Source organism: Sus scrofa, chromosome 16 (assembly GCF_054392235.1).
Source record: "Sus scrofa isolate SSC_HxYL_T2T_F1_AM1 chromosome 16, Sscrofa_HxYL_maternal_Yorkshire_Landrace_v2.0, whole genome shotgun sequence".
NCBI classification, from domain to species: domain Eukaryota; kingdom Metazoa; phylum Chordata; class Mammalia; order Artiodactyla; family Suidae; genus Sus; species Sus scrofa.
The window spans coordinates 29,645,021-29,668,671 of record NC_139398.1 but is presented as its reverse complement, the minus strand read 5'-3'; the positions used below and the strand labels follow the sequence as shown (position 1 = coordinate 29,668,671).

At 38.8% G+C, this 23,651-nt stretch overlaps 1 protein-coding gene across 7 annotated transcripts in view; it reads right to left on the bottom strand.

Moving 5' to 3' along the window:
- Positions 1 to 23,651, bottom strand: part of CDH6 (cadherin 6) — a 245,990-nt gene that overhangs the window by 42,471 nt on the left and 179,868 nt on the right. For all 7 annotated transcript variants that reach the window (XM_085002025.1, XM_085002024.1, XM_085002028.1 and 4 more), the window contains one exon: positions 17,951 to 18,307. In XM_085002025.1, the coding sequence (XP_084858151.1) occupies positions 17,951 to 18,178 (228 nt within the window). In that variant the 5' untranslated portion in view covers positions 18,179 to 18,307. The remainder of the gene's footprint in view (positions 1 to 17,950; positions 18,308 to 23,651) is intronic.

Sequence of the window (23,651 nt, the reverse complement as noted above, 5' to 3'; positions counted from 1 at the left end):
TTGAGTACCCAGACCATTATAAGTGCTGGGACAGAAGTCATGATTAAGGGTGAAGAAGCTCAAGATTTTACTGAACTAGGGAGTTCCCATCTTGGCACAGCAGAAATGAATCCGACTAGGAACCATGAGGTTGAGGGTTCAATCCCTGGGCCTCGCTCAGTGGGTTAAGGATCCAGTGTTACCGTGAGCTGTGGTGTAGGTCGCAGATATGGCTCAGATCTGGCGTTGCTGTGGCTCTGGTGTAGGCCGGCAGCAACAGCTCTGATTAGATCCCTAGTTTGGCAACCTCCATACGCCACGAATGCGGCCCTAAGAAGCCAAAAAAAAAAAAAAAAAAAAAAGATTTTACTGAACCATATTTCAAGTATCATCATGTTGCTGAAACTGACGGAAACTGAAAGGAAAATGTCCCATTTCGTAGAAACATGGTTCTATTAAAATATAATTTAACTGTCAACCAAGACCATTTAAAAACACTTATTGGCCTGAAGAGCTGCATAAGGCAATGAATAAAAAGCATCTAATACCTGACTTCTACAAATTTGCCAATTAGGCTTTGAAATATTGACTCATATATAAAAGAAACCTCATCAAAGCAGAAATTAGACACCTGGGTACTCTTATTAAATATTAGGAATAACAAAGTCAGGGAAAAGCTGGAGAACAACAAAGAGGGAAATTCTGAGTTGGATGCAGTGGAGTGAGGGAGCATATAAGCCCTGATGGTTTAGGAGGACTGCTTGGGGAAGGTTAGATCACATCACTGGAGGGAGAAAAATGGCTTAGCAACCAGGATGAGCCCATGGCATGGTTTTAAGGCTCAGTGTGGGAGTATGTGCCTGGAGTAATAAAAGCAATCAAGTCAGCAAAATAGAAGCATCCTTCCCTGGAGCTGCAGGGTCACATATTTTCTCACACTGCACTTGGATGTGCACGGGAAGATGCCGGCTTCTTTCTTTCTTTCTTTCTTTTTTTCTTTTTCTTTTTTTTTTTTTTTAATAGATTATCCTTCAAGCTCTAATCCCATTGAGTATTAGCAACTCAAAATTAGGTTGAATATTCAGTCAATAATTTAGTGCAATTCAATAAAGTCTGCCTGATTCAATAATACAGTCTCTAGATAATTCTTATAAATCAATCCCAGTCTTTCTGGTTTCTGCTTCTTCCCTTTGCCCCTGATTCAGGCCAAGAAGATATCTGGGTGGATGAAGAGGAGAGACTGATATGACCCAAATCAGAGGGAAACTCAGGGCTTTTGGAACCAAGGGCAGTCCTTTGCTGCCTCTGGTCCACTGGTCTCTAGACTGTAGCTCTCCCCATTTCTTTCCCCAGAGGCATCTGAGGTTTTGGCAAGTGGAGTCAGGATCTCAGCTCTTCAGGGTCTGAGGTGATTAGCCTCACTCTGCCTGCCTCATTGCCCTCACACATGCCCTGAGAACTGACTGTTACCCCTCCACTGCCCTTGGCAAACGTGTGCCTAGCTACAGGGTTGCTTTGTCCTTGGTAGGTAGCATCCATGAGACCATTCACTCTTTCTAGCCCTGGAGAAGCCCAGGAAGTCTTCTGGGAGCTAAAAGGAGATTCTCCCCCACCATGATTGCCTCAAAAGGAAATGGGCAAAAACCTACTTGGTTTTCACCTTTACCCGAAAACTTGCCACTGCTCCCCTCTGCCCCCTTTTCTGGACTTCAGACCCACTGTCTCAGGGTGGTAGAAATGACTTTGGATACGCAGGGCTGTGTGTTTGTGTATTTAATAGCCAGGAATGTGAAACCCCTCCCTTGGATGCTTTCAGGAATACTTCACCACTTGAGTTTTGGTGGAAGGAAGAACCAATTCCCACTATAAAAAAATGGAGAAGGTAACTGGGGTGAAAGAATGACCTGTAGCCCAGAGCCTGGCACTGATAATTTATGGTAACTGCATTTATAAATGGGATCCGCGAGTTTTATTCAAGTTAGCCAAGCCCGGCTCTTGATATGTTAAGTGGGCTCTAAAAGAATCTAGAAAAACCTCTTTACCTCTGACAAAACCTAGGATCAGGCTGCCTCCATATCTTATGTTCTTTTTCTGTTACCCCATGTTGTCTTTTATCATGACCAGGAAAATTCTATTCTTCTATGCAATATAAATAATTTCATTTTTATAATAAGGGAAACATTTTGTCCTTAAAGCTTTCTCTTATCTGATCAATCCTTTGGCAATGGGTCTGTCTGGGGTTTGGGAAAGTAATAATAGCAGACATTGATTAAGCCCACACTATGAGTCGGGAAGTGTGCTGAACTCGTTTCACAGAGTCTATAATGTGTTATTTATTAAGATCCTCTTCTCACATCAACACGTGAGGAAACGGAGACAAGGTAGGAATTCAGTAACTTCTCTGCACCGTACAACCAATAGGAGCAGTCGGCCTGACACCACAGTCTATTCTATGAACTACATCATAAATCATAAATGTTTTCTCTGAATGTTTACATTCAGTTTTATGAACGAAAGGCTTATTCTGTACCAAACAATTTAAAATGTGCTGAGTTATAAAAATATATCTAATTCAGGATTTTTTGACTTCGGCACGAAACATTTTGGGCTGGCTAACTCTATGCTGTGCATTATAAGATGTTTAGCAGCATTCCTAATTTCTACCCACTAGATATCTGTAGCATCTTTTAAGTTGTGATCATCAAAAATATCTCCAGACATTCCAAATGTCTTCTGGGGGACAAAACCACCTCCTTCAAGAACCACTAAATCCTGTATCTGTCTTTCTCTGCCTGTCTGTCTGTCTGTCTGTCTGTCTATCTATCTATCTATCTATCTATCTATCTATCTACCTGTCTATCATCTATCTATCCTTCCATATTTTTTCTCATTGTGTACCTTGTAACTTTAAAAATATGTTCACATAATGCCATAAAGTGTTCTGCATTTGCAGAGAGATTCCACACGACCCCACTCAATTCAGTCTTTTATCCTTTGTTAGATTTAATAACCACTGAAACAGACCTTGTGTTGTGTGAAGGAGAATTTTTGACAAAAGTGCTAAAAGCAAAAGGATTTTAAATCTAAACTCAGGAGAAATGTATTAATTCCCTTGACATTTATCTTTTACACTCAATACCTTGAATTTAAAGTCAAAAGTACCAGAGTACCTATTAAGTGAACAAAACTTTAGTGCTATAATAGCTGTGGTAGGCAGAATAATGGCTCTCCCAAAGATGCTCATGTGCTAATTCCCAAAACCAGTGACTATGTTACCTTACATGGCAAAAAGGGCTTCACAGGTGTGATTAAGATGAAGATTTTGAAGTAGGGAGATTAGCATGGATTATCCAGGTGAGCTCAATGTAATCACCAGGGTCCTTATAAGGGAAAGAAGTCAGGGAGAGTTGGAGCTAGCAAAGGAAATGTGAGGATGGAGCAGAGATGGTGCCGGGGGTCAGGGGCAGAGGGGCAGAGGGGCAGAGGGGTTGAGGGGTTGAGGGGTGGTGGGGGGGTGTACAGAGAGAGTGATTTGAAGATGCTAGGCTGCTATCTTTGAAGATGGAGGAAAGAGCCATAAACTATAGAATGCAGGCAGCCCCTAGCAGCTTGTAAAGGCAAGGAAATAGATCCTCCCCTACAGCCCCTAGAAAGACACCTTCCAGGCACCTTGATTTTAGCCCACTGAAACCCATTTCAGACTTTTGACCTCCAAAGCTGTAAGATAATAAACTTGTACTGTTTTAAACCACTAAGTTTGTGGTTCACCATCACAGCAGCAACAGGAAACTAAGGCAGTAGTTCTTCATCTTTGGAATTCAAGGTGAGCTGTAATTGCACATGGTCCTTCAAGAATTTCAGTGAGGAAGGAAGAAAGAAAACTAACTCTTGGTGAGCACTTATTATGCATTAGGTACTTTAGGTTTACTTTGTGTGTTTCATCTATTAATTCTCACCACGAGTCCAGGAGATAAGCTTTATTTTCTCCATTTTTTAAAAAAAATTTTTTAACTTTTTTAACCCCAGAAACACTGAGGTCAGAGAGGTTAGGTAACTTACCCAAAGTTAAGGGCAGAGCCAGGGAGGTTACCAAGATCTGCCTGACTCCAAAGTCTGTTCATTCACATCAGAGCATACTACCAAACAGTACTCCCTACCAACCATGACCATAAATGTTTCTGGACTCATTATATTTATTATATTAGAAGCCAGGCTAAATTATTTATAAATACTATTGGCACAAATGATACAGACTGTAATAGATGTTATTGTTCATTTGGGATTTATCAATTAAAAAATGCATTTTGGTTTATTCACTGCATGAGGTTATTTCCCTAAAATGGCATTGTTTACTGCCTTTTGCTTAGCTCTGGAAGTCCAAGGTCTTTGGCAGACTGAGACATTAGTCTCAGCTCCTGCTTAGTCTAACATTTTCATTTTCAAAAAGCTAGTGGTAAATCAAGCTGAGAGCCAGATACCCAGTCAAAAATTGATTTAGTAAGGCATTATAACTCACCAGTTACAATCCTACTTTTTGCTTTACAGTGTAATCTCTTCAGCAACAGTCAAATCAAAGGACACACACATGTAAACACACATACTCCCTGCCCCCCCTCTCCCTCTCTCTCTGACAAATACACTTTGGAAGAAAATTTTAACGGATAAATGCAGACATTTGAGACATGATGATTCAAGAAGCAGACATTTTTTTATTTTTATTTTTTTGTCTTTTTGTCTTTTGAGGGCTGCACCCATGGCATATGGAGGTTCCCAGGCTAGGGGTCTAATTGGAGCTGTAGCTGCCGGCCTACACCACAGCCACAGCAATGCGGGATCCTTAACCCACCGAGCAAGGCCAGGGGTCAAATCCGCAACCTCATGGTTCCTAATCGGATTCGTTAACCACTGAGCCACGATGGGAACTCCGAGAAGCAGAAATTTTAAAAAAATCATGTTCCTCACTAATGGACTTTTCCCCAAATGTGTTTTTCTTCAAAGGTAGAAAACAGAGTGGATATAATATTCTTAATGTTGACTCTTACCTAGGATGTAAAAAGTTAAAGTCATATCTTCATAAAACAAGTAGCTTGCTTTAGGGAGAGACTATTTCTTATTTAAATTCCTAACTCTCTAGCATTCCAAACTTGTCCAATACATGATGATTAAAATGAATTCTGTAACCTACTCATGTAGTCAAGGAAATACTGGTGAGCAATTCTAGGAGAAAAGATTATGAGTTCATTTATTAGTTTTAGTTTTTCTGGCATGGGGACAGCTTGTAAATTCGTACATAATTTGAACAGTTTGTTTTTGTTTTTCCTGCTTTAAGGGAATCACTGGGAAACAATCAGTGAAGAGAAATGTGTATTATCTGGATGGCTGTACAAGGGAAAGTGTTACTGTACAGTTAGTGCCATAAACGTAAGTGCTCCAGCTCCTAAGCCCTTATGCTACTGTTCCACTTGCCCCCATGTCTGAAATACTCTCAACTACTTTAATATAGCAGTTGTGTGGAATAAGGTTAGAGTTTAGACTAAACCACATTAAAAAAGCTGGATTCCAGCCCCAGCTCTGGCCCTCTGCTGGCAATGGCACTGTGGTCTCTCAGGCCCTCTGGGACGCTGTTTCTTCACCCCAAAAGGATGGGATCCCGCTCAGCTGGAAGGGTGCTTGGGCAGACCATTTGAGGAACAGCTTCTACGTGTGCTAGCACTCCATAAACTGCAGCACTTGATAAAATGTGGAAACATATTATCATTGCTCCTGTCTGATTACAAAGTTTCTGCAATAAAACTGCTGAAAAACAATGTGAGATGGACGCCTCTTCAGCTGCAGAGTGAGTTGGGGGGTGATCTCTGTTCTGTCCCTCCCCATCCAAGACCGGATCCATCTTTGAAGTTATTTGATGATTTGAGTTGTGGTAAAGATTCTGGTGGCCTCATCATCATTTTGAAAGGCAAGTCAGTGATGTCTAGACTGTTGAAAAGGAGATAAAACTGAATAAAGTGCTGCTGCTCAAGTCTGCCCAAGTCACCTAATTTTCTTTCTTCCTTCCTTCCTTCCTTCTCTCTCTCTCTCTTTCTCTTTCTTTCTTTCTTTCTTTCTTTCTTTCTTTCTTTCTTTCTTTCTTTCTTTCGTCTGTCTGTCTTTTTAGGGTGGCACCCAAGGCAAGCTAGGGATCCAATGGGAGCTGTAGCTGCCGGCCTATACCACAGCAACACGGGATCCAAGCCATGTCTGTGACCTAAACCACAGCTCATGGCAATGCCAGAGCGAGACCAGGGATCAGACCTGAGTCCTCATGGGTCCTAGCTGGGTTTGTGAACTGATGAGCCACGATGGGAACGCCTAATTTTCTTGATTTGATTTTAAAACTGTGTTTCGAAGCAGGGAGATTGGTAATCGCCTAATTCATAGTTTTCACACAAGGTAAATAGCTCTCCTGTTTTGTTCTTGTTACAGAAAGCAGACAGTTGGAAGGGTAGGTAGATATAGTTGGTAGGTAGGATAATAAAGTAATTTCTTGTAATCCGTTCTGCTTTGTTGATTTCTTTTTTTTATTTTTAAGAAATTTTATTTGGAAATAATCTCAAACTTAGAGAAGATGAAAAAATAAAAATTGCTTTATTTGATTTCTAAAGGGGAAATTTGCTTCCTGGGGAGTATTTACCTTCATTGGGAAAAAAAAAGAAACCCTAGGCTGTAGATTAAGTAAATGAGCCAGATTCTTATGCTCTGTGACTTATGAAAAGAAAACAATAAAGCAGGTTAAAGTTCTGCATAGCTGTTTTAAAGCAGAACTTTCTTTGCATCTCCTATTTCATGTTTCTTTTCTGAATTGTACTCATAACATAAATAGTAGAAAGTTTTAAGATGAGGTTATTTTCCATAAATGATCATTTTTCCTGTGAGAACTCAAAATATGTTGATTAGAAGAATACAGAGTTGGTAAAAAAGAATTAGTCATTATATAGAATTTTTCTCTCCCTGTATTATCCCATTTTTCTCTGTAGTTGATTTTTTTGTGAATCACTGCAATCAACATTCTCAGGTCTTGAATGAGTTCTCTTTTACTGAGCATTTGAATTGTCTGCACAGTGTAGCCTCTTAAGAATTTTAAGAAAAAAAAATTGTTTTCTATGAGTGAACTCTGGCTTTTTCCCATTTTGTTTCAAATTTTCTTCTACTGAGACCCTAAATGATGTCTGATTTTTCATTTGTAAAAGTTTTAGAGGAACCAATTTTTATGATATTAAATGCTACATACTTTTATTTTATCTTCCCTGTTAGTTTATGCACATACAACTGCGTTGTTTTTAATTTTTCTGGTTTGCACTAAGGAAGCTTGCATTCTCTCTGATTATACCATAAATCATCTGTGTCATTTTGATGTGAAATTTCCAGAGGTAAGTTCTATGGAAAGACTTTCATAATGAATTTGGTTTATATGTTTACCATCTAATATATCCTTGAGATTTAAAGACTTGAGATTTTTAGTCGTCAATGACACAAAACACTGTCAGTGATATCCATATCAAATCATCCACATCAATAAACTAGGAGGCAGTTTTTAGATAACATGGCAGGTTTTTTATCTTTTGTGGTTATTACAGCTTAATTGAAGTAATATTTGACTGCCTCTAATGTGCAAAATCTGTGCTTGGTACCTTTAAGGATACAAAGATGAGTAAGATGTGTAGTCTAGGGTCTTGCAGAGTTTATAAAGATATAAGTTTTCAAAGGTTTAAATTCATTATCCAAAGTACTGAATGAAAGACAAGCCCTGGAACCCAATATCAAACACTACTCAATATGTTAAAGGTCAAAGTTTAAACTTAAACAAGGAATTAATTATTTTGCTCTTAAAAAGGAGAAGCATTCAAGGTAATTAAACAATTAAATCAAAAGTAATCTTCCCATAATAATAAACTTTAATTCAAAATTCAATAATATAAGGCTCTTATGATATTAAATACAGCTTAACTATAATAATTACAATTTAAAATATCATTAGGAGCTCCCGTCATGGCCCAGCAGAAACAAATCTGACTAGAAACCATTGGTTGCAGGTTTGATCCCTGGCCTTGCTCAGTGGGTTAAGGATCTGGGGTTGCCGTGAACTGTGGTGTGGGTCGCAGATGTGGCTCAGATCTGACATTGCTGTGGCTGTGGTGTAGGCTGGCAGCTGTAGCTCTGATTAGACCCCTAGCCTGGGAACCTCCATATGCCATGAGTGAGGCTCTAAAAAGCTAAAATAAAATAAAATAAAGTAAAATAAAATAAAATATCATTATATCCAAAGTACAACAGTCTTTTTTTTTATTTTTATTTTTTGGCTGCACCCTTGGCGTGAAGAAGTTCCTGGACTGAGGATCGAATCAAACCTGTGCCACAGCAGTGCCAGTGCCAGATCCTTAACCTGCTGAGCCACCAGGGAACTCCAACAACAGTCATTTCTTTGAATTGCTACATGCACTGAAGTTTTATTGAAAATATAACAAGACCTAACCAGACTCTTAACATCTCACAGTAGTTTAAATAATACAGACTCCAGATTGTGGTGTTAAGGGATGATGTTTTAAAGTGAAATCATAAATAGCCTTAACAGGAGCATCTATAAAAGTTACCAGGATCATCAAATTACACAAAATGTAGTGCTCATTTTATCTTTAGTTTGGTTGGGATAATAAAGAAAACTTTATACTGTGATACCCACTTGGCCCTCCAAATTGCAGTTGATGAGTCTCGTCTGCAGCTGCCTTAGCTGCTGTGGCATCATCTTCTGGCCCATAACTGAACAGTAGCGGAATCATCACCTAGGCACCTTTGGGTCTTTCTCCTCTTCACCTTTCCTGTTTTCTGAAGGCACATTTGACAGTAGGATGCCCTCCCTCCTTATACCAGTCCTCCCTTAGCACCTTACTAGTGAGTACCTATGCTGGCCCCATTCTAAGCTCTTTCTGTGTAATAATTAAGCCTCACCTCAGCGACTTCATTACTCCCCTCGTTTGACAGGTGAAGCAATGGAGGGCAGAGAGGTGTTAAAGAACTTGCCCAATATCACCCAGGTAGTCACCGCATAGCTGAGGCTCAAACACAGGCAAGCTGCCCATGCTATTCGCTTTACCGCCTCTGGTGAATAATTGCTGAATGAATGAAAAGTGTTTTCTCTCCAAATCTATTTGAAAATGCCAGAGCCGAGATAACTTCTACAACTGCTTTCTTAACGCCGTTCCCTCTAGTCAGCATTAAATCCTACATCCAGACTGATATTTCAGACTTTTTGTTATGCTTTCATTACTGGCCTCAGGTCTTCTGAAACACACCAATTCACCTAAAATATTTATCCATATATTTCACACATGTATACATTTTAATCTTTTAAAATGCCTCCCTTTTCTCATGCATACATATTCTCTGAGAATGGAAAGCTGGAAGAAACTATAAATATTTTTACTGTGAAATACTTCAGCATGCTGCTTTTTTTCTTATCCCAGGTTGCAAAATTTCGAATTGGATTCTCACACTGACCTTTGAGAATAGCTATCATTACTTTTACTTATTTATCAATAATGGCAGTAAGGAAAAAAGATCTTATTCTCTTATGGAGAATTCTTCACTTTCTTTCAATCTCTTCTTCAATTCTAGATGGAAAGATGGGTTTGCAAAGAATACTGATATATTCTTTGCATGATTATAAGGATATGATATATATATCTATATGATGGCAATGTCATATACATTGTCATCTTAATAAATGACAACATAAAAGCTTGTAGGAGAGTGGACCTTGCAACAAGTAGCCTACATCTACACAAAAGATTTGACTCCTTAAGGTTCCAATGATACATTAACATCTAAACATAATCTCTAAATTCGATGAAGGTTGTTAAAGGCAGGACCCCTTTCCAAAACATGTTTATTTTATTTTATTTATTTATTTTTATTTTCCTACTACTATTTTTGGTAGGAAAAGGTAGAGCCTTAGAAAGATGGCTTTTAATTTTGACCAGAGAGGCAGGGCCCTCTGAAACTTAAATTTATAATTCTGGTTACAGTATTTTCTTGGTTTCTCATATTAAAATTTATATACTAATGATGTCATTCGTATCAACGGAAATGAAAAAAAAATCAGTGATTTAAGAATCTATTGACTGTTGACTACCAATATATCAGGGATTTCTACCTGATTTTTGAAATGAGCCAATCAAGATGATAACTAGGGATTTTAGTTTTAAAAGACATGCAAACCAGGATGTCGGCAAATTTACATTCCCATCTGCTAGAGTACACCCACAATATGACAAAAAATGAAGAACTCTGGTGCAAATCCAGTGTTTACATGTTTCCAGAAGAGTACAAACAAGTTAAGGTGATGAGCAAAGAAATACTTAACAATGTCTATAAGCTAGATTCTAGGGGATTTGTTATAATGAGCGTGTAGCGTATAACCTTCCGACAACCTCTAGCTCTGTTTGGCTTGTGGAGCATGGAGGTGAAATAGCTCAGTGGGAACGAAAAGGATTTGAACCTTTAGCTCTCTTTTATTCAGCTTGATCCCTCCATTTTCTTCAACAAATTGAATTATAACCAGAAGGATATAGGATTCCACAGGCGTAATAACATGGAAGTTGGAGGATTTGGGATTGGGTCCTTGTTTGGCTTTCTGTACTTTATTCTGCTCATCTGACCCTGGCAGCCAAACAGTGCCTTTGGGTTTATGACCAAGGTCAGGACTTCTAACTGTTCTCTCCACATGAGTGACTCCAGGGAGGGAAGTTTAAGACTCAGAAAGAGAACTGCTGTTACACAGGACATTGTCCTAAGCATAAACTAGCAAACTGATGCTTTTGTCATTAAGAAAGCGAAGTCAGTTGACGGACAGTGGAAACGAAATGAGGATTACTGCAAATTATTGGCAGTTGGGAAGTTACTTCTTGAAACATTTTTAAAAAGGATGTTCAAGGAGCAAGTGAAGGCACGTTCTCTTAAATACACTAACCAGTTGAAATATGAAAATGTTAAATGGCCGAGCATTAAATTTAAATGACGAAGAAGAAAGATGTGCCCAAGGCAGTTGCTCTGACATGAGGAGAAAAGATTATTGCAGGTGACTGAACCAGAACAGAAGTGTAGAGAAGGTTATCAAGGGAAATAAAAAGTCCCTTTTTTCATCATGATGACCAGAACAGCACTAATTGCATATCTAATTTAAAAATGTGCACTATAACTATTTTGAATAGCACTGATGTGTTCTGGAAGTTAAAATCAAGAAAAATTAAAAGAAGTGTGTGTAATAATAATGTAAATACATATGTGCAGCTCTTTAAATGTAGTCTAAAATTTTTTTCTTTTTCTCTCTACCCTTGGGTTTCACCCAGCAGAGCCTCAGGAAGTATTCAGCTGAAGGTAATCACTGAACAGACTCTCCCTCCCCCCACTTGTGCCTCAAAATGGCTCTGTGAAGTTGTGGACATACAGGGTAGGGGCGAGAACTGAGTTACCATGAGGTCAGACAGATGCTGACTGCCAGGTTCTAGCAGTCTGAGACCCTGGGCTAAAGTACTTGACCTCTCTGAGCTTAGTATTCTGTAAAATGGGGATAAAAATACTATCTAGGCATTAGGATTGATCCTCCATGGTGAGGATCCAATGAGACAGTACACCTGAAGCATTGAGCAGAGTGTTTAGAACAAAGCAATGCTCAGTAAGTGTTAGCTATGATGATGCTTCAATCTGATGCTACTGTTGGAAGCAAAGGTGGTTAAATGAGTCTCTGAATTACTAGTCAGATCAGCACCAGGAGGTCCCTACTTCTAAAAAAAAAAAAAAAAAAAAGGAACTAAAAGAAAGCAGTCTTTTAATGACAGCATCTTTTAAATGACCTTTTTGAATGAATAAAAATATTGCTTCATGTTTTCTGAATTTGGATCGTGTAATTATAAGAACAAATACCTGTTCACTCCTAATTTTAAAGGTGTATGTGGCTGGCAACTTTTATTTTTATGGGCGGTTAAAACGTTACTGTCTAATTATCCTGAGATTAGTGGCCTCATTGAATTGGGTAAACATTAAAGACTCAAGAGAAAGGCATACTAGCAGGACCTGTACATTAGAGCCTCAAACAAAACTCAAATTTTCATGATATTTTAAAAAAGTACAGCCTATCTGGAGTTCCCGTCATGGCTCAATGGTTAATGAATCCGACTAGGGACCATGAGGTTGTGGGTTCGATCCCTGGCCTTGCTCGGTGGGTTGAGGATCTGGCATTGCCGTGAGCTGTGGTGTAGGTTGCAGATGCGGCTTGGATCCTGAGTTGCTGTGGTTCTGGTGTAGGCTGGTGGCTATAGCTCCGATTTGACCCCTAGCCTGGGAACCTCCATATGCCGCAGGAGTGGCCCAAGAAAATGACCAAAAAAAAAAAAAAAAAAAAAAAGTTCAGTCTATCAGTCTTTGGAAGAACTTCCCCAAAGAAAACCATCACTAACTTCCAAAAAGCTATCATTAGAAAATATCTATGAAATATACGGTTGATCAAATTCCACAAAAACAAATCTCCTGATATTCTGCTAAAAACAGAAGCATCTCCAATGCTCCTGAGACTAGTTTTATATATACATTGTGTGGAAGGGGAGGATTAAGAACATTGTAAAGGATCTAATGGGGGAGACAGGGAATTAAGTGTCACTGTGGGCTGTTTAATGACAACACATGAATATTTTGCCTAAAATTGTGCACAGTTCTGAGATTTTAAATATAGTCATCATTGTATTAATGAATAACCATGTCTTCAAAATCTAATCTATAGCTGCCTCTGTTCTTTTCTTACTGAATTTAATCTTAGACTATATACCAATCATTGTCAAGGAATTGCTGCATTATGCAAAGCTGGAAGGAGGGGTGTGGGGTTTTCTGAAAATGTGGAATTACATTGCTTCCCTCTTATTTTTCTATTCAGTTTACATAAAGCCAAAGATATTCTAAGTAGATTTTGCATAAAATCAAATACTCTTTTCTTTAGCCCTTGACGCACCTCTTTCTTTTTCTGTGCTGGCGTCAGTGACAGTTTCACTGTCCTGATTATTCTATCTTTAAACCTCTGACTATTTAAGCCTCCTGCTTTCTCCCCTTTGGGTTCTGATCCTGTTAACCAGGAAGCCCTGGTGGTTCTCCCCCTGCGTTGTGGGCTAACACTTGTTCTTCCTTTAAAACATGATCCCAACATCATCACCTCATCTAGGAAGCTCTGCTGAACCCCCAAGCCCAGTTGGCTCCTCTCCTTTATATTTCTACAGTACTTTGTGGATGCCCATTTTAACACTGAGCTCACCCCATCTTGTTATAATTATTGCCAATAATATTCTCCTAGGGCCGTGATTCTTAAATTTTGCCACATATTAGAATCATAAATACCTAATTAAAAACCACCTAGCTCAGGATCTCTGGGGAACTGAGACCCAGGCCAACACACACACTTTTACTCTGCATAAAATTCTCCTAGGGATCTTGTTGAAAAGCAGATTCTGATTCAGTGGATCTCAGGTGGGGCCCAAGTGGCTACATTTCTAACAAGTTCCTAGGTGATAGAGATGCTGCTTATGCTAAATCAGCTAAAAGTACCCCCTCAATACTTGCATACTTTTAAAAATATCACATTCATTATCCGTATCTGTTCTTACCTGTATCTTAAGCTCACAAACTTTTACCCACTTTGGACTGCATCTTTCTATCCTGATACCCCTACATACCACCACCTTTTCAGGAGAGTAGAGACGTCAAGAATTTTCTCTTAAATCAGAGTTCAGGTTGTTAATATTTCGGGGGGAACTGGCCTTCCTAAATTCTATTCACAGTAAGAGCATCCCTCCCTAGCCCTGCTGTGTCCCTGTTCTTCAAGAATCTTACTGGCCACACATGCTGAGGAGCCTGAAGCTAACACAAGAAGGAAGGTCTTGCTTCCTTTGCTTGTGCTTCAGTTTTTAAGTACCATCTTGTGTATTCACTCCATTGTCACTCCGGCCTCCAACCTCCATCTTCTGCTGCTTCTTAGATGCTTTAGTGACTTTCTTTTTTCTCCTTCGACACCTGATGGCCCTTTGCTTCCATGCCATTTCACGATTTTCCTCACCCTACCATCATCACTGTCTGTCATTCCTATTGACTCACCCGAAATAACTGGACCCGAAACTCAACCCGAAATAACCAAGGAATACACATATAAATATAAACAGATGTTTATAAGGTAAAACTTCTCTCTTCTACTTTAAGTGCTATTTGCTCAATGGAATTATTACTTTTCCTGAGTTAATGTTTCTATATATTACATGTTCAGATCAATCTTTTCAGTTTTAGGCCTCAAGAATAGGTTCTAAGTCACTATTAGTCGGGTTAATGGCACAATTTAAGGTTCTATTAGCCGTTGTCTGCCTTTCTATGCCAATCTGACTACAGTCCTATGGTTCCCAGAGTATGCACCAAAGCACCCTGGGGAACAGCAGGGATCTCACTGCAGCACTAGGAAATGTTTTAAAATTCCGAGGGAAATACTGCAACACTTGGGCTGTCACACAGCTTGTGAATTACTAGCACAGAGTATTCACAGTTTCAACCATAGGTGGCGCTACATTCCTTTGATGATGTCCTACATTTTTGAAGCTGGGTTTCCCACAGTGCTCAGGTTGAAAAGCTAGTATCCTGTAAAAATCAATGTGGAAAAGGAAACCAGGGCTTGGTGTCCAACCCGAGAGGCTGTGCAGTGCCAAATAAGGGTCCATTAGGAAGTAACTGTAGTTATTTAAGAATAAAATATATATATATATATATATATATATACACATATATATATATATATTTTTTTTTCTGTTACTTGATTTTTTTGGTTACTTATCTGTTAGATCATAAATACTTAGTAAGTTGTTTGGGCTTAACTATTTCTTTTGGCCTAAGGGCATTATGAAAAAATTGAGGCATTAAGGACGTTGTGAACCAAGAAAGTTTTGGAACCTCTGCTAATAGTCTAATTTTTTTTCTCCCAAATTTCTTGACCTTGTGCATCTGAATATCTCATTAGGTATCTGTTTATTCCAAATCTACTAAAAGTAGGCCAACTTGTTGCCACATGACAAACTTTTTTTTTATTTAAAAAAAATTTATTTTGGGGAGTTCCCATCGTGGAGCAGTGGAAATGAATCCGCTTGGGAACCATGAGGTTGCGGGTTCGATCCCTGACTTTGCTCAGTGGGTTAAGGATCCAGTGTTGCCATGAGCTGTGGTGTAGGTCGCAGACGAGGCTTGGATCCGGCATGCCTGTGGTGTAGGCTGGCAGCTGTAGCTCCGATTAGACTCCTAGCCTGGGAACCTCCATATGCTGCGGGTGCAGCCCTAAAAAGACAAAAAAACAAAACAAAAATTTTGTTTCTGTTTACTTTTAATTGTGGTTAAAAAAAAACCAAAAAAACAAATTGTAGTCTCTTCCTTTTGTCTGTTTATTAAACATAAAGCCCAAGAAGTTTCCTGGTGGTCTGGTGGTTAAGGATTTGGCATTATCACTGCTGCAGTGTAGATTTGATCCCTGGCCCAGGGATCTTCCTCATGCCATGAGTGCAGTCAAACCCGCTCCCCCCACACCAAACAAACAAAAAAACGAAAAAAAAAAAAAAACCCAAACAAAAAAATACATATATAAAATCCGAAGACAGATTCAGGAAAATTCATTATCAGTATTTCAGGAAAATCTCTTACACACATCTGATTAGCAACCTTGGCAACTATGAAAAATTCAACTATTCCCCTTTATTCTTTTTTCCAGGGGATATTTTTTTATGTGTTATAATTTCAAGAAGATGGAGGAGGGGCAGATGTTGGTGAGGTTAGGAAATTTACCTCACTGCCAATAAAATATCCAAATCCAATGAGTCACCTTGAAGCTGTGATTGTGAAGGAGTTTTTCCACAATCCTCTACATTTGCCAGCCGCTGAGAGAGCTGTTAATTGGATCATTTTACTTTTGCAATGATATAAAAGCCAGTTTTCCCTTTCCATGCTTTACAGATAGATTGGTGTATACAATGGAGTTTTCATCAATAACAATAACTTCTTTACACACCTGTAGGTTCTTGCCTCACTTTACACTGCAACTGCATGAGGCAGGCAGGTATTGCTCCTTGCATTTTCTAGATGAAGAAACAAGCCTGGAAATGTTAATAACCTGCGCTGGGCCCCGCAACTAGCAACTGACAGCACAGTGATTCAGCCTCAGATCTGTTTGCGCCCACAGCTCCCAACTTGTCCCAGTGGCAATATTATCTCTCACAGTGATAATCATAAAACTGATTCTTCTGAGGTTTTATCCACTGCTGTTTCTAGTAGTTTGAAATATCTGGTTTTTCTTTAGAAATACATAGTATTTTTGATGTAAAATAGCGTCGCAATTTGAGAAGAAAAAGAAGAAGAGGAAAAAGGGGGTCAATTATTTAAAGAAAGCACTTTAAAAAACTTAATCTTCGATGGCAATAACATTATTTGTATTGTAGAAAGTGCTTTAAAGATAGTAAGATTATTATTACATTTTATTACAATAATTACCCTATTAATGTAGTGCTATTCAAATTTCACAAAGGAAATGGAGTGAAGTACAAGAAAGTGGACTGTCTTTCTTTAGCTGTCACAGACCGTGTGAATTTCATGGCAAATACAAGACTAGACCCTTGGGGATCTGTGTTGATGTTCACCCCTTCACTGAATACTTCCTCTCTTACTTTATTCCACATTAATAATTCACTTCACTGGAACAATGCCTGGTTACCTCAGCCCAAGCCATGGATGGCTTTCCTTCAGTGAACGTGGCAAATGCTTGAAGAGAATATTTGCACATGGTTAATTCAGGGATATTTGATAACAGATTGAAATGTGAACATGCAGCCCTTGGAATCTGTAAAATTTATGCTATTTGTGTAATATCCTAATATAGATGTCTTAAATTTGTATAATCATGAAGGAAGACATTTAATCATCACTTTTACGTTTGTTCCCAGTTTGCTTATATAAAGGATGTGACAATTGTTTTTCTTATCAATACCATGTTCTGAAACAGAGTACCTGCAAAGTACAAACCTGTATCCCTGCTTTTTTACTTCTTTGCAGTATGCAGATATTCTGCAGCGGGAATCTAGCTGATGATAAAATGTCAGTGAAACTCTTGAAGACAGAATAACCAAGCTGGTTCCCTGACTCAGCTCCAGTAATACGTAAGGAGTGGAATAAGTGATACTTCCTCATTCTACTTTCTGGAGTCAATAAAATGGTCAGATGATATTTGGAAATAGCACTTTTACATAACCATTTTTCTCCTTTGTGAACCTTGCCGCAATTAAATCACAAGCTTCTGAAATGCTTGGCTCTTGCCAGTTATTGGAGATGAGATGAAACAGCAGCAAGAGCAGAAAGGACCAGATCTAAGGCAGTGGTGGGTTCTGAGGACAAAGGGCTCCGTTTGGTCAGAGAGTGGATGGCACAGTAGGTAGCAGAGCTAAGAGGTAGTTAACTTGAACCTGGCCAAAGGACTAAAGCTCAGAATGTTTGCTTTCAAAATGAGAAAAGGGAAACTTCCTTTCCTTGCAGCTTAATCGCTCTATTCCTATTTTTAATACATCCTACTTTATAGAATAGCTGGACTACATTTTTCAAGCTAAAGTAAAAATTATAGGATTTATGATAATCCTATGTGGATGGTTGTGGGCGTTTCGTTTTCAACTGAAGCATTTCTCTTTCTTTGTTGTAGTGCTAACATTTCTCAGCTTCTTGCTACAGTCTTCTTCCTGAAACTACTCAAGTGAAAAAAAAAAGTCTTAACAGATAAGCAACAATTCTTACTGTATTGGGGGGATAATTCACATCCTCCTTGTCTATTTATGAGAAGTAACTTCTGGAGGCTTTTAACCCCCTAATGTCAAAGAGCCCGATGGAATCCTACCTTGCCCACATACTGATAATCGGATCCTGTGTATTCCTCCAGGAGAAAGAACTGATTCCACATCCAGCTCCTTTTTGAACGGTTCAGCTCATTTTTGCTGCTTCCAGAGAGCTCCACGGCTCTTTTCTTGGCTGGGAAACCACTAGTCCTCTTAGACAATGGCGTTGAGAAAGTCGGGTAGGGCTGACCAACCCAAAAGAGTAGCAAGAAGTACCGGTAAGTTCTCATTCTGATGACACAGTCCGGTCTCTGAGTAGTGGGTACTCCTCCGCTTGAAGTATCTTTTTTCACCGCACTTTATCCAGCCTCATTCCTCCTTTCTTCCTTAATGTTCTTGGCTTGGCTCTCAGAGGATATCTGGAAAGAATAATAACATATCAAGCATTTTTAGAGATGCTTAAAATTCAGTGTTAGAGCAAATAAGCTCTGGAAAAAAGAGGACAGAAATTTGAATAGCAAAACAACAACAAAAAAAATAAGTTGGCTATCAATTTCGAAATGAGGAAAACGGTCTTTCAGATATGCTAAATGGAAGGCGAGTGCCAAGGAGGAAGCTGCTGTTTTCCTCTTTCCTTTTCTATCACTTCGAAATCCTATTTTAAGTACTAGCATTGCTGTAGGTCAACATGCCAGAGTGGATGATTTCACTACTCTTTTACCTCTGAGTATGTGGGCTGAGATCTGGTTAGAAGAGATGAGTTTGTGTTTCTGATTCTATTTGCATATTTATCCTCACAAACAAGTCTGAGGCAAAGAATATCACAGACAATTTCAATTCAATTGAAAGTGGGTAATGCTGAAATCTCACTAGAGTGTATTGAGCACCTGCATTGTGGAGGCAGAAGCCTGTTCTGCAGACTCTTGGCTTCGGGAATGTGTTGTGATGGAACAGCCTGGGTCAAATAAGGTTGGAAAAGACCTTATGCCTTCTCTTCAGAATACTCATTAGCATATTGAAGTTTCTGAAGTGGAATTTTGTAGTAATGATTTAAGCCTACATTTAATCCAGTATTTCCCAACTCGACCAGGAGAATTTTTTTTCCTCTTACAAGCCGAGAACACTATAGGACATATTAATAACAGGGTTTATAATTAATAGAATATAAGAATAAAATGATAAATTCTATTCAAATTTCTTTAGGAAATTCTGGTGGGCTTTTATCTTCAAATTTTACTTGTATCATAAGCAACAAAACATATACATCAAAACTGGTCCAACAGTTTCTATGTAATTTTCACAGGTACCTCAAATATACCTCAGTACCACAGTGAGGGCAAGATTGTCAGAAAAGTCATCTATAATACTTGTGGGTAATAGTTTTCTATAGCAAATATTAATTTTCAAGAACACAGTCTAGCATTTAAAAAATCCTTGGGACACAGTGATTAGCAATGATGTCCCAATTTGGTTCATGAGTCTATGGAATTAAAATAATACATGCTATATCTCCCTCCTAAACTTTTCCATAGGTTTTTTTAAATTCAGCAAATTACTCCTGAATCTTCCTATTTGATATAGAAAAAAACTTTCTTAAATAATACTAACCAAAATGTGAAGTGCTTTATAATGTAGAACACAGTAGTAATTAAACCGGTACAGATACTGAATAAATGCAGAAAGATAAAAAGAAACATGTTTTAGGTAATCTGATCAGTATTTTTTTTCCTTCTATGTCAGAAAGGATTTGTTCCCTTGTCTCCTATTATTCTACCAGATGAATGTATATGTGACCAGTTCTTTTAAACCTCAGCAATGAATAATTATAGCTACCCAACATGAGGTTTAGTGGAAACTTTCTGTAGGAATATAAGTGAAATATTTCATTGTGTTCAGCATTTTTAAACCTTTATCCCATTATTATGCATCTTCTTGACAGCAGGCTGGGGAAGTTGAAAATTCCACAGGTGAGTGAATTAGTACTGTGACAATTAGTCACGCTGGAAAAATGCCAGGTAACAGTATATTTGTCACGTGGCCTTGTGCAAGTGTGGAATGACTGATGACCAATTAGGTAATGACAGTTCTTCTCTCTTCTCAGGGAGGGTATATAAAGGGGACCAAGAGAGCATATGGAAAAAAGCCCTCTGAAGACATCTATTCATTTCTAGCGGTAGAGATTACACTGAGGTTGATTCAGTGGAAATTACATTTTTCTTAATTTCCCACATCCTCCATTATTTGCATAGACAAATCCTGCAGTGAAGAATTACACGTCTGCTGCTGCACTCAGTGTGTGCCCCACGGTGCTGGCAGGAAAGAGGGATGCCGAGAATGGAGGTGTCAGCTGTTTAAAAGGCAGATTCCGAAAGGCCATTTTAAAGAAAAATCGATCCCTGTGGGTGTTGTGTGCAAACTCTACAAGCTGTTGCCACTTGAATATTAAATATTAGTTCTTTTTAATATCACAGATACCAAAATGTCAAGTATTTCATATATTTTTTCTGCTTAGCTGGTAATAAAGCTTTTAAAGTGGTACAAATTTAAGCAGTCTTTCAAAGTAGAACATCTAGTTTTGCTAGAACCCAGCTCTTTTTGTATCAACTTGGCAGGGTGTGTCCTTGTTAAAACTCAATATGAATAATTACTCAAATTACTATGACCCACTCACGTTTGGTGTTAGCTTTTTACAGATTTCTCTGTGAAATTCCATAGTTAAAAAAAAAAACCAATAAATTCTAAATTGCTGAATATATAACTTAGCAATTCTTATATAATACTTCTTAATAGTCAGGACTGCATAGTTGTTAAGATGATCAATGTTAGAGCCAGACTGCCTGGGTTTAAAGTGCTGTGAATTTGGAAAAAATGCTTAATCTCACTGCACCTTAGTTTCTTCCTCTGTAAATAGGGATAATTACAGTAACTATCTCACAGGGTGTTGTAAGCATTAAATAAGTCATTACATGCACTTAAGACAGTGCCTGGCACTTAGTTGGGTATTAATAAGTATTAGCGGTTATTATTACTACTACTACTGCTGTTATTGTTACTGTTATTTGCATTTCAAGTGTAGCATCCATCTACAGCAGCCTGCAATGTCTGCAAAAGATAGCAAAGTTCCCTTTTAGGCTTAAATACCTTTTCATTTTTCAAGAGGTGTTTCCAAGCAAGTCAAATTCTCTTAAAGAATAGAAGTACTTTAAAAATCAGTATTAGTCCATTTGCTAATTGTTTCCCTTTGTGTGGACTGCAGTTCAGGACTTTATATTGATGGGATACAAACAGAGAAGGCAGAAGCTTTATGCCCATTCCCTGGCTCCAGAAGAATATGGGCAAAAGGAAAGTTCACTGGAGGATAAACTCATAGAATCTATGTGTTTCCTCCCGCCCCTTTCCATTTCCTTAAGGTTTTGAAAATCACTTTTGCTTTATTCAGGTGGAAAAAAATCAGAACTAGCTTCAGTGTAGTAATTCTGCCCTTGCAAAAAACAGGACAAACATATTGTCTTGTAATTTAACATGCTTATATTATACCAGATAAGAATTTGATATAGTTAAAATGAATGTGATATATATATATATATATTTTAAATTTTAATCTACAAATATGAAACAAACCCCCCCCCCATATTCCAAACATGACCTTAGATGCAAAAAAAACCAGGATTCTTAAGGTGCTAAATAAATGGCCATAAGTTCAAGATAAGAAAGAAAGGGTCTGGTGTAGCCCAACTTTGAGAAATGTGGGAACCCTTCTGACTTCTGAGCAGTCAAAATACAGGAGAACCACATGGCAAGTAGTAATAAGATGTGCTGGCTCATTTTGTAGGTGTCAGGAAGTAATCTAAAATGACAACAAAGTAAGGGCATACAGAGATACGGAATTTTAAAACAGGAGGTATGAGTGAAAAAAACAACAACAACAAAAAAAGGAGACAGGATTAAGATGGCAGAATAAAAGGACTGGAACTCAACTTCTCTCCTAAAAACAACAAAATTATGACCAAATGCTGAGCAACCTTCAACCAAATGGACTGGAAACTTTCAAAAAGGTATCCTACTCCAGAAGACAAAGAGGAGGCCACATCAAGAGGTAGAAGGGGCAATTAGATGATATAAGCAACCCCATACATCCTGGGTGGGAAGCCCCACAGACTGGAAACTAGCTGGTTCACAGAGACTCACATACAGGAGTGAGAGTTCTGAGCCCCACATCAAATCCCCACCCCTGGGGATCTGGCACTGGGAGAAAGAGCCCCCAGAGCATCTGGCATTGAAGGCCAGTGGGGCTTGTGCACAGAAGCTCCACAGGACTGGAGGAGGTGGAGACCCCATTCTTGAAAGGCACACACAGATTTTAACATGCACTGGGTCCCAAGGCAAAGCAAAGCCTCCATAGGAATCTGGGTCAAACCTGACTGCAGTTCTTGGAGGATCTCCTGGGAAAACAGGCAGCGAATGTGGCTTGTTGTGGGGGGAGGGCACTGGAGGCAAAGCTCTTGGGAATATTCATCAGCGTGCCTTTTTCTGGAGGTGGCCATTTTGGGAAGATCTGGCCCCACCCATCAGCCTGAGAAGCCCCAGGCAAAACAACAATCCAGGTGGGATTACAGCCCCACCCCTCAGTAAATTGTCTGCCTAAAGACCCCCCCAGGCACACAGCCACCTCTAAACTCACCCAGAGACAAAGCCCCGCCCACCAGAGGGATAGGAATCAGCCCCACCTACCAGTGGGCAGTGCCTCCCATCAGGAAGCCTACAACAAGCCCCCATACCAACTTCAGCCACAAAGGGGGCAGACACCAGAAGTAAGAGAGGCTACAACTCTATTATCTGCAAAAGGGTCACCACACCAAAAACCTATAAAAACGAAAAGACAGAGAACTGTAACTCAGATAAGGGAGAAAGAAAAACCCAAGAAAACAGCTAAGTGATCAGGAGATTCTCAGCCTCCAGGAAAAAAGACTTAGACTATTGATGCTGAAGATGATGCAAGATGATGCAAGACATTGGAAATAAACTGGAGGCAAAGATGGATAATTTACAGGAAACACTGAGCAAATAAATTACAAGATATAAAACTTAAGCAAGCAGAGATGCAAAATACAACAACTGAAATAAAAAATTCATTAGAAGCAGCCAACAGCAGAATACAGGAGGCAGAAGAACGAATAGGTGAGGTGGAGGACAGATTAGTGGAAATCACTGATGCAGAACAGAGAAGAGAAAAAAAGATTGAAAAGAAATGAAGAGAGTCTCCGAGAACTCTGGGACAACATTAAATGCACCTAACATCTGTATTATAGGGGTGCCAGAAGGAGAAGAGAAAGAGAAAGGGACATGAAATAGGAGAGTATGATTATTCACTTAGGAAAGAACCAGGTTAGACAGTGGGAGGGGAAAGAATACAAAACAATGTGGATATTGTACATTTTGTCCCATCCCTTCATAGCATTAAAGCAAATCAGAAGTATCAAAAATTCTATAAAAATAAAACTTGAACTGCCTAATTACAGCCCATTGACAGTTTAGCAATGAACTTTAAAAGATTAATTAATAGATCATATCTCTACTTTTTATTTTCTTTTTGCTGGAATCTGTTTTTTTTTGGGGGGGGAGCATATCTATTTCTTATAGGCAATTGTATGCTCAGAAATTTGATTTGTAAAAGTGGTTACTTCAGAAAAATAGTTTGAATCTTTGCAGAAACCTTTTTTTCAGTAATATGTGAAAGGTAATTAAGATGTTTATGGATAGTGG